The sequence below is a fragment of the Pseudophryne corroboree genome, chromosome 3, assembly GCF_028390025.1.
Source record: "Pseudophryne corroboree isolate aPseCor3 chromosome 3, aPseCor3.hap2, whole genome shotgun sequence".
Classification (NCBI taxonomy): domain Eukaryota; kingdom Metazoa; phylum Chordata; class Amphibia; order Anura; family Myobatrachidae; genus Pseudophryne; species Pseudophryne corroboree.
In genome coordinates, this window is record NC_086446.1 from 447,981,822 (window position 1) to 447,994,516 (window position 12,695).

The 12,695-nt window shown below is 46.2% G+C and overlaps 2 protein-coding genes across 3 annotated transcripts in view; one reads left to right on the forward strand and one right to left on the reverse strand.

Moving 5' to 3' along the window:
- SNRPB (small nuclear ribonucleoprotein polypeptides B and B1) overlaps positions 1-12,695 on the forward strand; it is a 184,803-nt gene that overhangs the window by 83,370 nt on the left and 88,738 nt on the right. For both annotated transcript variants that reach the window (XM_063960520.1, XM_063960519.1), the window contains exon 7: positions 8,293-8,390. In XM_063960520.1, the coding sequence (XP_063816590.1) occupies positions 8,293-8,360 (68 nt within the window). In that variant the 3' untranslated portion in view covers positions 8,361-8,390. The remainder of the gene's footprint in view (positions 1-8,292; positions 8,391-12,695) is intronic.
- The window catches only part of DDX27 (DEAD-box helicase 27), a 70,041-nt gene continuing 64,092 nt past the window's right edge, over positions 6,747-12,695 (reverse strand). The window contains exon 21 of the mRNA XM_063960518.1: positions 6,747-8,114. Coding sequence (XP_063816588.1) covers positions 8,099-8,114 — 16 coding nt within the window. The 3' untranslated portion in view covers positions 6,747-8,098. The remainder of the gene's footprint in view (positions 8,115-12,695) is intronic.

Here is a 12,695-nt window from a genome sequence, read left to right on the forward strand (position 1 = left end):
AAAAGGCCAGAACCACAATCTCCTGATTAAGGTGGAAAGAAGACACCACCTTAGGTAGGTACCCGGGACATGTCCTAAGAACTGCCCGGTCACAGTGAAAAATCAGATGGGGAGACCTACAAGACAAGGCACCCAAATCAGACACCCATCTAGCAGAGGCATTAGCCAGTAGAAACAATACCTTAAGAGGAAGCCACTTAAGGTCTGCTGATTCAAGAGGCTCAAATGGAGACCCTTGTAATGCCTCCAAAACCACAGACAAATCCCAAGGAGCCACAGGCGGGACGTAAGGAGGTTGAATCCGTAACACACCCTGAGTGAATATATGATCATCAGGTAGAGTCTTCGCTTCTCTGAATCTACCTCCTCTTCGCTACCTCTTTCAGTTGGGAGTACCGCAACGCTCAGTCTTGGGTCCTCTGCTTTTCTCTATCTATACCTCATCTCTTGGTAAACTAAATCAGCTCTTTTGGTTTTCAGCATCATCTGTACGCAGATGATACTCATATCTACCTATCCTCACCTGACTTGTCCCTATCTGTACTGGACCGTGTCACTGAATGCCTTTCTGCCATTTCATCCTGGATGACATCTCGCCACCTCAAACTGAATATTTCAAAGACAGAGTTAATTATATTTCCACCGGCCAATAGTAGGTACCAACCTGATATCTCTATCACTGTTGAAAACTCGACTATCTACCCTACCCCACAAGCTCGCTGCCTAGGTGTCATCCTTGACTCTGATCTGTCCTTTGTTCCCCACATTCAATCTGTCTCAAGATCATGTTACATGCATCTAAAAAACATATCCAAAATACGACCATACCTTACACAAGACACTGCTAAAACTCTAATCCACGCTCTCATTATCTCCCGCATTGATTATTGCAATAGCCTCCTAACTGGTCTTCCCAAAACGAGACTTTCACCACTAAAATCCATTCTGAATGCAGCGGCGAGGCTTATCTTCCTCACTAGACGTTCATCGTCTGCAGATCCACTCTGTCAGTCCCTCCATTGGTTACCTGTACTCTACTGCATTCAATATAAAATACTTTTACTCACACACAAGGCCATTAACCAAACTACACCAACGTACATCACTTTGCTTATCTCAAAATATCTCCAAACCCAACCTCTTCGCTCTTCACAAGACCTGCGTCTCTCATCCACACTCATTACTCGCTCCCACTCACGATTGCAGGACTTTCATCGGGCTGCACCCACTCTGTGGAATGCCCTACCACACACAGTAAGACTCTCCTCTAGTCTCCAAACCTTCAAGCGTTCCCTGAAAACTCACCTCTTCAGGCAAGCATACCAAATTCCAGAACCGCCCACATAACTTTCATAAACCTTCCTATCAAATTGCATCCACTCTGTACAGTCCACACATATCCTCACATGTCTTCTCATTCTATGCAATAGATAGCACCTTTCCTTATGTACACATGCCTATTTCCCTATAGATTGTAAGCTTGCGAGCAGGGCCTTCCTACCTCTATGACTGTTCGTTATCACCCATTTTGTTATTGTTATTTCAAATTGTAAAGCGCAATGGAATTTGCTGCGCTATATAAGAAACTGTTAATAAATAAATAATAATAATAATAATAATAATAGTCGCAATTTTTCTCTGAAACCAAACCGACAAGGCAGAAAATATGAACCTTGATGGAGGCCAGACGAAGGCCCAAGTCCAGGCCCTGTTGCAGAAAGGTCAAAAGATTGACCGTACTAAACGTGTAAGCTTCATGATTGTCCGGGCAGAAGCCGGTTTCTGGGTCTTCAACATAGTTTGAATGACTGCCTCAAAAAAACCTTTGTCCCTCAGGACCAAAGCTTCAAGAGCCACGCCGTCAAAGCCAACCGGGCCAAATCCTGATATACACAAGGGCCCTGAACGAGGAGATCTGGATGCTGTGGAAGTAGAAGAGGATGCTCTATCGAGAGACCCTGAAGGTCTGAGAACCAATGCCGTCTGGGCCACGCTGGGGCATTCAGAATCAGGAGTCCTCCTTCTTGCTTGAACTTCCTTATTACCCTGGCCAGAACTGACACCGGAGGAAACACGTAGGGTAGCCAAAAGTTCCATGGAATTGGCAGTGCGTCCACAAACACTGCTTGATGATCTCTTATTCTTGCTCCGAAAAACTGGAACCTTGTGATTGTGTTGAGACGCCATCAGGTCCACATCTGGGGGGCCCCACTTGTCCACTAGGAGTTGAAATACTTCTGGATAGAGGCTCCACTCTCCGGCGTGTACGTCCTAACGACTGAGGAAGTCCGCTTCCCAGTTTAGGACCCCTGGAATGAACACTGCCGATATGGCTGGTAGATGGCGTTCCGCCCACTGAAGAATCCTTGATACTTCCCTCATTGCCATGCAGCTTCAAGTGCCGCCTTGATGATTTATGTACGCCACTGTGGTGTTGTCCGACTGTACTTGAATTGGTCTGTTCTGTATGAAATACTGGGCCAAGTTCAGTACATTGAACACTGCCCGCAGTTCCAGAATGTTTATCGGGAGGTGAGACTCCTCCCTGGTCCACCGACCCTGAAGGAAATATTGCTCCAACACCGCGCCCCAACCTCTCAGACTGGCATCCGTCGTCAGAAGGACCCAGTTGGAGATCCAGAAGGGACGACCCCTGCTCAAAAGTTGGTCTTGCAGCCACCAACTCAGTGACAGACGGACCTCCGGAGATAAGGAGATCATGTGAGACCTGATCCGGTGAGGCAGGCCGTCCCACTTGGCAAGAATCAGTTTCTGCAGAGGGCAGGAATGAAATTGAGCGTACTCCACCATGTCGAAAGCCGACACAATGAACCTAGCACTTGCATTGCCAAGTGTATCGACACTTGCGGACGAGATAGGATGCATCGAATCCTGTCCTGAATTTTCAGGACCTTCTCCTGAGACAAGAACAACTACTGGTTGTGAGTGTCCAACAACGCCCCCAGGTGCACCATGCTCTGAGCAGGGACCAGGGAAGATTTCTTCCAGTTGACTAGACACCCGTGGGCCTGCAGAAACTGGAGCATCAAATCCAGATGACGAAGGAGAATTTCTGGGAATTTGCCAAGATCAACAAGTCGTCCAGATACGGGAGGATCCTGACCCCTTGACGGCGGAGTACAGCAGTCATCACCACCATGACCTTCGTGAAGACTCGCGGAGCCGTGGTCAAACCAAAAGGTAAAGCCCGAAATTGATAATGGAGGTTGTTCACAGCAAACCTCAGGTACTGCTGATGCGACATTGGAATATGCAGGTAAGCATCCTGTATGTCCAGGGAGACCATATAGTCCCCTGGCTCCAAGGCCAGAACAATACAGCGAAGAGTTTCCATACAAAACTTGGAGACTCTCACAGATTTATTCAAGGACTTGAGGTTGAGAATGGGCCGAGGACCCATTCGATTTCGGGACTAGGAACAGCGGTGAATAGTACCCCTTGCCTCTCTGAGCCAAAGGCACCCGTACTACCACTCCTGTGTCCAGGAAGGACTGTACCACTGAAGAGTTTTTGCCTTCACCCGATCCGAAGGGACGTTTGTCAGGCAAAATCGATAAGGGGGACGATTCTTGAAGGATATGGCGTAACCTCGAGTGACGACTTCCCGTACCCAGGCGTCAGAAGTGGTCTTCAACCATTAAACCCTAGAAGTCACCCTCCCACTCTGGGATCCCCCAGAGGGAGGCCCGCCCCATCATGCAGCAGGCTTGTCAGTTTTGGAAGCTGGCCGACGGGCAGCCCAGGTACGTTTAGGTTTGGGCTTAGTGGTTTTGGAAGTGCAAGCCTGTTTCGGGAACGCCTGACCTTTTGCTTTACCTGAAAGACGAAATGAAGTACTCTTAACTTTCGTCACCGAAGGAGCAGTACTAGGTAGACACGCTGTTTTAGCAGAAGCTCAATCAACCACTATTTTGTTGAGGTCCTCTCCAAAAAGAATGTCTCCCTTAAAAGGGAGCACCTCCAGGGTTTTCTTAGAATCCAGATCCACAGACCTGGACCGTAACCATAGAATCCGGCGAGCCAAAATGGATGTAGTAGAAGCCTTGGCTGCCAGAATACCGTCGTCAGAAGCCGCCTTCGTAATGTAATGAGAGGCTGTGACAATATACGAGAGACATTGTCTAGCATCATCAGAAAAGTTGGAAGGCAGCTCCGCTTCCACCCCGAGTCAACGCTTCAATAGCTTCTGCAGCCCAAGTAGCTGCAGTAGTGGGCCGATGCACAGCTCCTGCTAGGGTGTAAATCGCCTTTAAGCAACCCTCCACACGCTTATCAGTCGGCTCTTTCAGAGACGTGATGGTTGTTACAGGTAGAGCTGAGAAAACCACCTGCCGCGCCACTTGCGAATCTACAGGTGGGGGTGTTTCCCAATTTTTACTTAGGTCAACTAAATGGTCAGAGTGAGGCAAAAACTTGTTTAACAAGCTTCTGACGTTTAAATCTGTCCGGTTTCTTAGTGGTAGCATCAGGCTCTGGGTCATCAGTAATTTGAAAAATCAGTCTGATAGCTTCCAGTATGTCAGGAACATCCACCTGTGATACAGATTCCCCATCAGAAGTATCTGGATCAGTATACACGCCATCCTCATCCGACGAGATGTCTGGGACGTGGGTGGATTGAAAGGATGTAATGGCCCACTAAGAAGAGCCCTTGGTCTTAGGTGGCGAGTTAGATTTTTGTTTTGTCAGTGGTTCAATTGCTGTAACTGAGTGGACATTTGATCTGCCCATGGCGGATTAACCACCGGGACAATATGGGGTTGTACCGGCAAGTGAGGTCCCATAGGGGGTGTAAGTTTAGTTACCAGCGTACTTAATAACGTGGAGAAAGTAGCCCAAGGTGGGTCATTATGAACGCCCATTGCTACGGTCCCACTGGTGGTAGGGAACCCCCAGAACCTGAACCCTCTGCTGCTGTTTTCCTCTAACGTGTCCGCAGCATCACCACCACACAATGTGGGATCAGCCACAGCTCCGTCGCCCCTTGTAGCTGACATACCTGTAAGCTCAAATCACGGGCAACACAGTACAATATCAGCAGTCTAATACCTTGTCAAGAACCCCCTGTGCAGTGTATTAGCACAAACAGAGAGATCAAGAGGTATATGGGGACTGAAAACAGAGAAAAATACTCAACAAGTATATCCTGTGAAACTCTTATATTAAATAATAACCCTGACGCACTTCGCCCCCTCAGGGTACAGAATATAGGGATAGCAATCTGAGTGAGATACACGGAATGGAAGTCATGCAGCAGCTATATATGCACACATACACACACAGTCACATGTACAATGAAGTAATTATGACATGCAATAAAACTGCACTGGACTAGCAATATAAAGTAATACTAAGTACAGCTATACAATCAATAGATATATCAATGCACAGTAAATACTGGATGTATATCACAGGGTACTTGTACTACATAACCCTGACTAAATGCACTGTTTCTTAACACTGTCAACAGACATGTAGAATACTTAAGTGTCCTGTAAAATGCACAGCGCTGACATGCAGGCGGCTTTACAGAGGAGGACTTACCCAAGCAGTCCCAGGATCAACTCAGCATGTTGAAAATGGCGCCCATACGCTGACAGGGAGTGAGGGGGAGAGATATGCAGCTCCATGGCGGGAACATTTACTCTAAATGGCGCCCTGGGGCTGGGGCTACAGGTCAAAGCCTTATCTCCTTGCTAGACTTCACCACTGGGTACTGTGGGCCATATAACAAATGGTTTTTGCCAAAACCGACCTGTGCCCTTGCCCTGGGGGTCAAGTGGGGTCCCTGTACTGCCATAGCACCCACGCCAGCGCACCTCCCACCGGCCGCGCCGAATCGCGATTTCCAGCGGATCCCGCCTGGGGGACCCTCTTTCCTGAGTACAGCCACACGATCCTGGAGACTGCGGTGGTGTGTGTGCCTGTATGTTAAACCGGAGCCTCCGCTGTATGTACCCGGCAACCAGGGTGCGGGAGTATACAGCTCCGCTGGGGGAGGGGATGGAGCTGCAGCAGGAGATGTCTGACTGACATCTAACACCCACAGTGTCTCTGCTGCAGCCCTTGAAGTTTACAATTTTCAATTAAAAAAACTCTTCCGAGGGCTACTTGGAGCAGTCCTGCCTGTTGTATGCCTGGACTGCATGGCACCAACTACAAAACTGAGCTCCTGTGCACGGAGGCGGGGTTATAGAGGAGGTGGCGCTATGCATTCTGGGAACAGTCAAAGCTTTTAGCCTGTTGGTACCTCGGATCAAGATCATACTCTACACCCCAATGTTATTCCCTGTGGAACCCAGTGTACCCCTCTGCAGAAATTTATATTGTGCACAGTGTCAGATTATCCCGGAGAAGTCTTTGACAAACGTGAAAGACTCAGCTGGGATCTATCATGGACAGCAGTTATTGCTAATGAAGTCCCCGTGAGTTACATTTGGTACATAGCAAGGATAAAATTAAAATATCCATTGCTATACGGACCATTAATAATCACAGCAGTGCCATGATTAATAAATAGGCCCTTTAGAATCTATTGAAGGGAGTGGAGCTTTGAACTACAGAAGACTTAATTTAATACATACTATAGTAAGCTCTCTGAAAGCTGACAAGCAGAGCAGCAGATCCTTAAAACAATTTCCAAGTCATGATATCCGGGGACACTGCTATAAAATGAGGTGTAAATGCCGCTGTGTCAGGATAGATTTGTGTGACAAAAGAATCTATTGGATGCAATGAATGATTTTATTATTCAATAAAAAAATTGTTTTATTGGGACAAGTGTGTTAACTGAAGAAAAAAAAAAAAAAGGTTGGGAAACCCAGGGCTAACCTGGGACAAAGAGCTGTAGGACTTCAACAACCATATTATTAGCCATCGGTGTGGCTGGAAGCTATAAAGCTTGATGGGCTCTGGACCTCCGCTGTTCTCTCTATGGGTTAGATGTACTAAGCCTTCTAGTGATAAAGTGAAACTAAATAAAATACAAACCAGCTCCTAGCTGCAATGTTACAGGCTGTGTTTGAATGACAAGCTGACAAGAGTTGTTTGATTGGCAGTTTATCTTTCTAAGCTTTATCCCTCTCCAAAGCTTAGGACAGCTGTCCCAATTACTGATAAAATTGTCTTTCTTCTTCAGAATGGATTGAGTGAGACATTTCTACACAGAAACTTAATGTTTTTTTTTCCTATGGGAGAGTAACATCGATATGCTCCCTATTTTCACCAAAACTAATTAAAAGGTATCCAAAGCACTGCTTGGTATACATTCAGAATGCGGTTGCTGACCCCCTCCCCCCAAAAAATTAAATGTACTCCCCCTCTGCTGGCCAACAGTAACTAGACATATTCACTCCTGGTTCTCTCTGGAATCACGGTGTTTGCTCTTTTTTCTCCTCCTTGTCTCTTTGAAAACCGCTTCCCCTCTGGCCATGAGAACTGTTCTTTTCACATTTCACCATATTTGTATCTTTGTTCCAATTCCTAGACCTTGTGACTCACATTGCTTACATATGTTTAAAGCAACAACCAGACTCTGATATGTTCAATTATTGCAATGCATCTTGCTTCTAACTGGCACCCTTATTTATCAATGAGTGATAAATTTCACTGTGAGTGATAAATTGCGCCAGCCAATCCGCACCTGTCATTTTTCAAACCCAGCCTGTGACATGGAAGTTAGGAGCTGATTGGCTGGTGCAATTTATCACTCACAGTGAAATCTATCACTCATTGATAAATAAGGGCATAAGTCTCTTACTTAAAAAAAAAAAAAAAAATTATTGAAGTAAATAACCGCAAAATATAAAAGGTGGAAGCTACTGTACATTAAATCATAGCACAAGAACAGAGTTTAAACCTGTTAGATACCTAAATTTAAATAATGACGCTGCACCAGTATATTAAAAAAATTTGAAGTGTTAGTAAAGTCCTCTTATCCACTGTTAGGAGATACTCCTGGTAAAAAGATCATGTCGAGTTCAAACTGTATTCAGCACTTGTGATAGGCTGCTATGGATGGAAATGATTCAGTCCAAACATTGATGGTCTTCAATCATGCACAAAATGTGTACACAATTTACTTCCTTCGATACCTAGAGATACAAACATACTAATTAAAAAGGAAACGAACAGAACAATCATTACTGCAAATAATATAAAAAAAATGTCACAGAAGGCATGTTCGCGTAAATGCCATAATGTTCACTCTCTTTTCTGTACAAATGTAATTTCCTGCTGTTCATTAAGTCTATCCTTCTGGTTTCTGTACAGAAGCGGATGTTACCGATACTCTGAGTTCCAGTTTATCCTCTGAATATCTTACAAGGAGCCAGCCGTGATACTGTAGTTTGAGCCTTGCAGAGAAAAAGGTATTCCAGTTTTAGCGGCCTAACAATCTACTAATAGTGCATATTTTACAGGTCGAGTATCCCTTATCCAAAATCCCATATTTCTGGGTCCCATACTGAGATAATGACATATATATTATATATGATGTGTATATATCGATATATATTATATAGATATATAATATAATAAATAGGATTTTAATACCTACCGGTAAATCCTTTTCTCCTAGTCCGTAGAGGATGCTGGGGTCCACTTCAGTACCATGGGGTATAGACGGTTCTGCAGGAGCCATGGGCACTTTAAGACTTTTCAAGGGTGTGAACTGGCTCCTCCCTCTATGCCCCTCCTCCAGACCTCAGTATAGGAACTGTGCCCAGGGAGACGGTTTAAAAGTAAATCCTTTCCTCGAAATGTCTAACGGTGAGATTCATACCAGCTCACACCTCAACCATGCCGCACAACATGGCATTCAACATAACACACGCCAATGGGCATGAACCATTGCAGCAACATTCTGAAATAATCGTAACACAACATTAGTGGAACTACAAAATAACAACTGCAGGTAAAGTACGCACTGGGTCGGGTGCCCAGCATCCTCTACGGACTAGGAGAAAAGGATTTACCGGTAGGTATTAAAATCCTATTTTCTCATACGTCCTAGAGGATGTTGGGGTCCACTTCAGTACCATGGGGTTATACCAAAGCTCCAGTACGGGCGGGAGAGTGCTGATGACCCTGCAGCACCGATTGACCAAACTTTAGGTCCTCATCGGCCAAGGTGTCAAACTTGTAAAATTTAGCAAACGTGTTTGACCCTGACCAAGTAGCTGCTCGGCAAAGTTGTCAAGCCGAGACCCCCCGGGCAGCCGCCCAGGATGAGCCCACCTTTCTTGTAGAATGGGCATTTACAGACTTCGGTATCGGCAATCCTGTCGTAGAATGAGCGTGCTGAATCATACCTCTGATCCAGCGCGCAATAGTCTGTTTAGAAGCAGGACACCCAATCTTGTTGGGAGCATACAGGACAAACAGAGCCTCTGTTTTCCTTATCCGAGCTGTTCTCGTGACATAAATTTTCAAAGCTCTAACCACATCAAGAGACTTTGACTCAGTGAAAGTGTCAGTAGCCACTGGCACCACAATAGGTTGGTTCATATGGAAAGACGAAACCACCTTTGGAAGAAATTGTTGGCGAGTTCTCAACTCTGCCCTATCTTCATGGAAGATTAGGTAAAGCTCTTGTGAGACAAGGTCCCCAACTCAGACACCCGCCACTTTCCAAGTGAGAAACTTCAATTCTATCTCCTTCAGAGGTTCAAACCAATCCGACTGGAGGAACTGCAACACCACATTAAGGTCCCATGGTGCCACTGGAGGCACAAATGGAGGCTGGATGTGCAGCACGCCTTTCACGAATGTCTGAACTTCTGGAAGAGAGGCCAATTGTTTTTGAAAGAAAACTGATAAGGCTGAAATCTGGACCTTGATTGAACCCAATCTTAGGCCCGCATCCACATCAGCCTGCAGAAAATGGAGAAAACGTCCTAACTGAAACTCTTCCGTAGGAGGCCTTCTTGGATTCACACCAAGACACACATTTTCTCCAAATACGGTGGTAATGTTTAGACGTTACTCCTTTCCTGGCCTGAATAAGAGTGGGGATGACTTCCTTGGGAATACCCTTTTGGGCTAGGATCCGGCGCTCAACAGCCATGCCGTCAAACGTAGCCGCGGTAACTCTTGATACACACACGGTCCCTGCTGCAGCAGGTCCTCGCGAGGAGGAAGATGCAGAGGATCTTCTATAAGAAACTCCTGAAGATCTGGATACCAAGCCCTCCTTGGCCAGTCTGGGGCAATGAGAATTGCTCGAACCCTTGTTGTTCTTATGATTTTGAGAACTTTTGGTATCAGTGGAAGTGGAGGGAAGACATATACAGACCGAAAAACACCCACTGGGTCACCAGTGCATCCACTGCTATTGCATGAGGGTCTCTCGACCTGAAACAATATCTCTGAAGCTTCTTGTTGAGATGAGATGCCATCATGTCTACTTGAGGAACTCCCCAAAGACTTGTCACCTCTGTGAAGACTTCTTGGTGGAGGACCCATTCTCCTGGATGGGGATAGTTTCTGCTGAGGAAGTCTGCTTCCCAGTTGTCCACTCCCGGAATGAAAATTGCTGACAGAGCTCTTGCATGCCTTTCTACTCAGAGGAAGATCTTTGTCACCTCTGCCATTGCCACTCTGCTTTTCGTTCCGCCCTGACGGTTTATGTACACGACCGCTGTTACATTGTCCAACTAGATCTGCACGGGTTGATCTTGAAGAAGATGTAACGCTTGTAGAAGGCCGTTGTAAACGGCTCTCAATTCCAGAACGTTTATGTGAAGGCAGGTTTCCCGACTTGACCATTTTCCTTGGAAGCTTTCCCCCTGTGTGACTGCTCCCCAGCCTTGGAGACTTGCATCCGTGGTTACTAGGACCCAGTCCTGAATCCCGAACCCGCATCCCTCTAGCAGGTGAGAACTGTGTAGCCACCACAGGAGCGAAATCCTGGCTTTTGAGGACAGGATTATCTTCCGGTGCATGTGTAGGTTGGATCCGGACCACTTGTCCAACAGGTCCCACTGGAATATTCTGGCATGGAATCGGCCAAACTGTATGGCCTCGTAGGCCGCCACCATCTTCCCCAACAATCGAATGCACTGATGTATTGACACTCTTGTTGGCTTCAAAATCTGTTTGACCATTCTCTGGATTTCCAGAGCCTTTTCTACTGGAAGAAATACTCTCTGAACTTCTGTGTCCAGTATCAGCCCCAGAAAGGACTATCTTGTTTTCTGTTCAAATTGTGACTTCGGAAAATTCATGATCTAACCGTGTTGTTGGAGTACTGACAGGGAGAGTGCAATGTACTGGACCAACCGTTCCCTGGATCTCGCTTTTATCAGGAGATCGTCCAGGTAAGGAATTATATTGACTCCTTGTTGTCGAAGGAGGACCATCACCTTGGTGAATACCCTCGGTACCGTGGAGAGCCCAAATGGCAACGTCTGGAACTGGTAATGGCAATTCTGTATTGCGAATCTCAGATAAGCTTGGTGAGGAAGATAAATGGGAACATGCAAGTAAGCATCTTTTATGTCTACCGACACCATAAAGTCCCCTTCCTCCAGACTGGAAAACACTGCCCTCAGAGATTCCATCTTGAACTTGAACCTTTTGAGGTAGAGATTCAGATTGTTCAGGTTTAAAATTGGTCTGACCGAGCGTCCGGCTTCGGAACTACAAAAAGGCTTGAATAAAAAGCTTCTCCTTGCTGTGACAAGGGTACCAGGACAATGACTTGATCCTGACAATTTTTGAATTGCAGCTGTTACTACTTTTCTGCCTGGAAGAGAAGCTGGCAAGGTCGATTTGAAAAATCAGCATGGGGGGACGTCTTGAAACTCCAGTTTGTATCAATGGGACACTATTTGTAAGACCCATGGGTCCAGGCCAGATTGAAGCCAGATCTGACTGAAAAGTTTCAGACGTGCTCCCACCCGAGCGGACTCCCGTAAGGGAGCCCCAGCGTAATGCTTCAGATTTGGCAGAAGCAGGTGTTGATTTCTGCTCCTGCGATCCTGGAGACGCTGCAGATTTTTCCTCTTCCCCTTCCTTTACCTGCAAAGAAGGGGGAACCTTTGGCCTTTTTGTATTTGTTGGGCCGAAAGGACTGCATGTGAGAGTGATGTGTCTTTTTCGCCGGTGCAGGAGCATAAGGCAAGAATGTCAACTTACCTGCGGTAGCCGCAGAGACTAACGCATCCAGCCCATCTCCAAACAAGGCCTCAACTTTATACGGGAGAGCCTCCATATTTCTTTTGGAATCTGCATCAGCATTCCACTGGCAAATCCAAAAACGCCCTCCGAGCTGATACTGCCATGATAGCGGCTTTTGAACCTAAAAGTCCAATATCTTTCATGGCTTCTAGCATGTATGCAGCAGCGTCTTTTATATGACCTAACGTTAGGAGTATCTCGTCTCTATCTATCGTGTAAATTTCCGATGACAAGTTATCTGCCCATTTCTCGATAGCCCTACTCACCCACACGCAAGCACTGGTGGGCCTGAGCAGTGTACCATTGGCCACATAAATAGATTTTAACGTAGTCTCCAACTTGCGGTCTGCCGGCTCCTTCAGTGAAGCCGTCCCAGGTGCAGGGAGAATCGCCTTTTTAGTTAACCTTGACAGGGCAGTGTCTAATACAGGGGGTGACTCCCATCTTTTCCTGTCCTCTGCCGGGAAAGGATAAGCAGCCTGAATCTTTTTGGG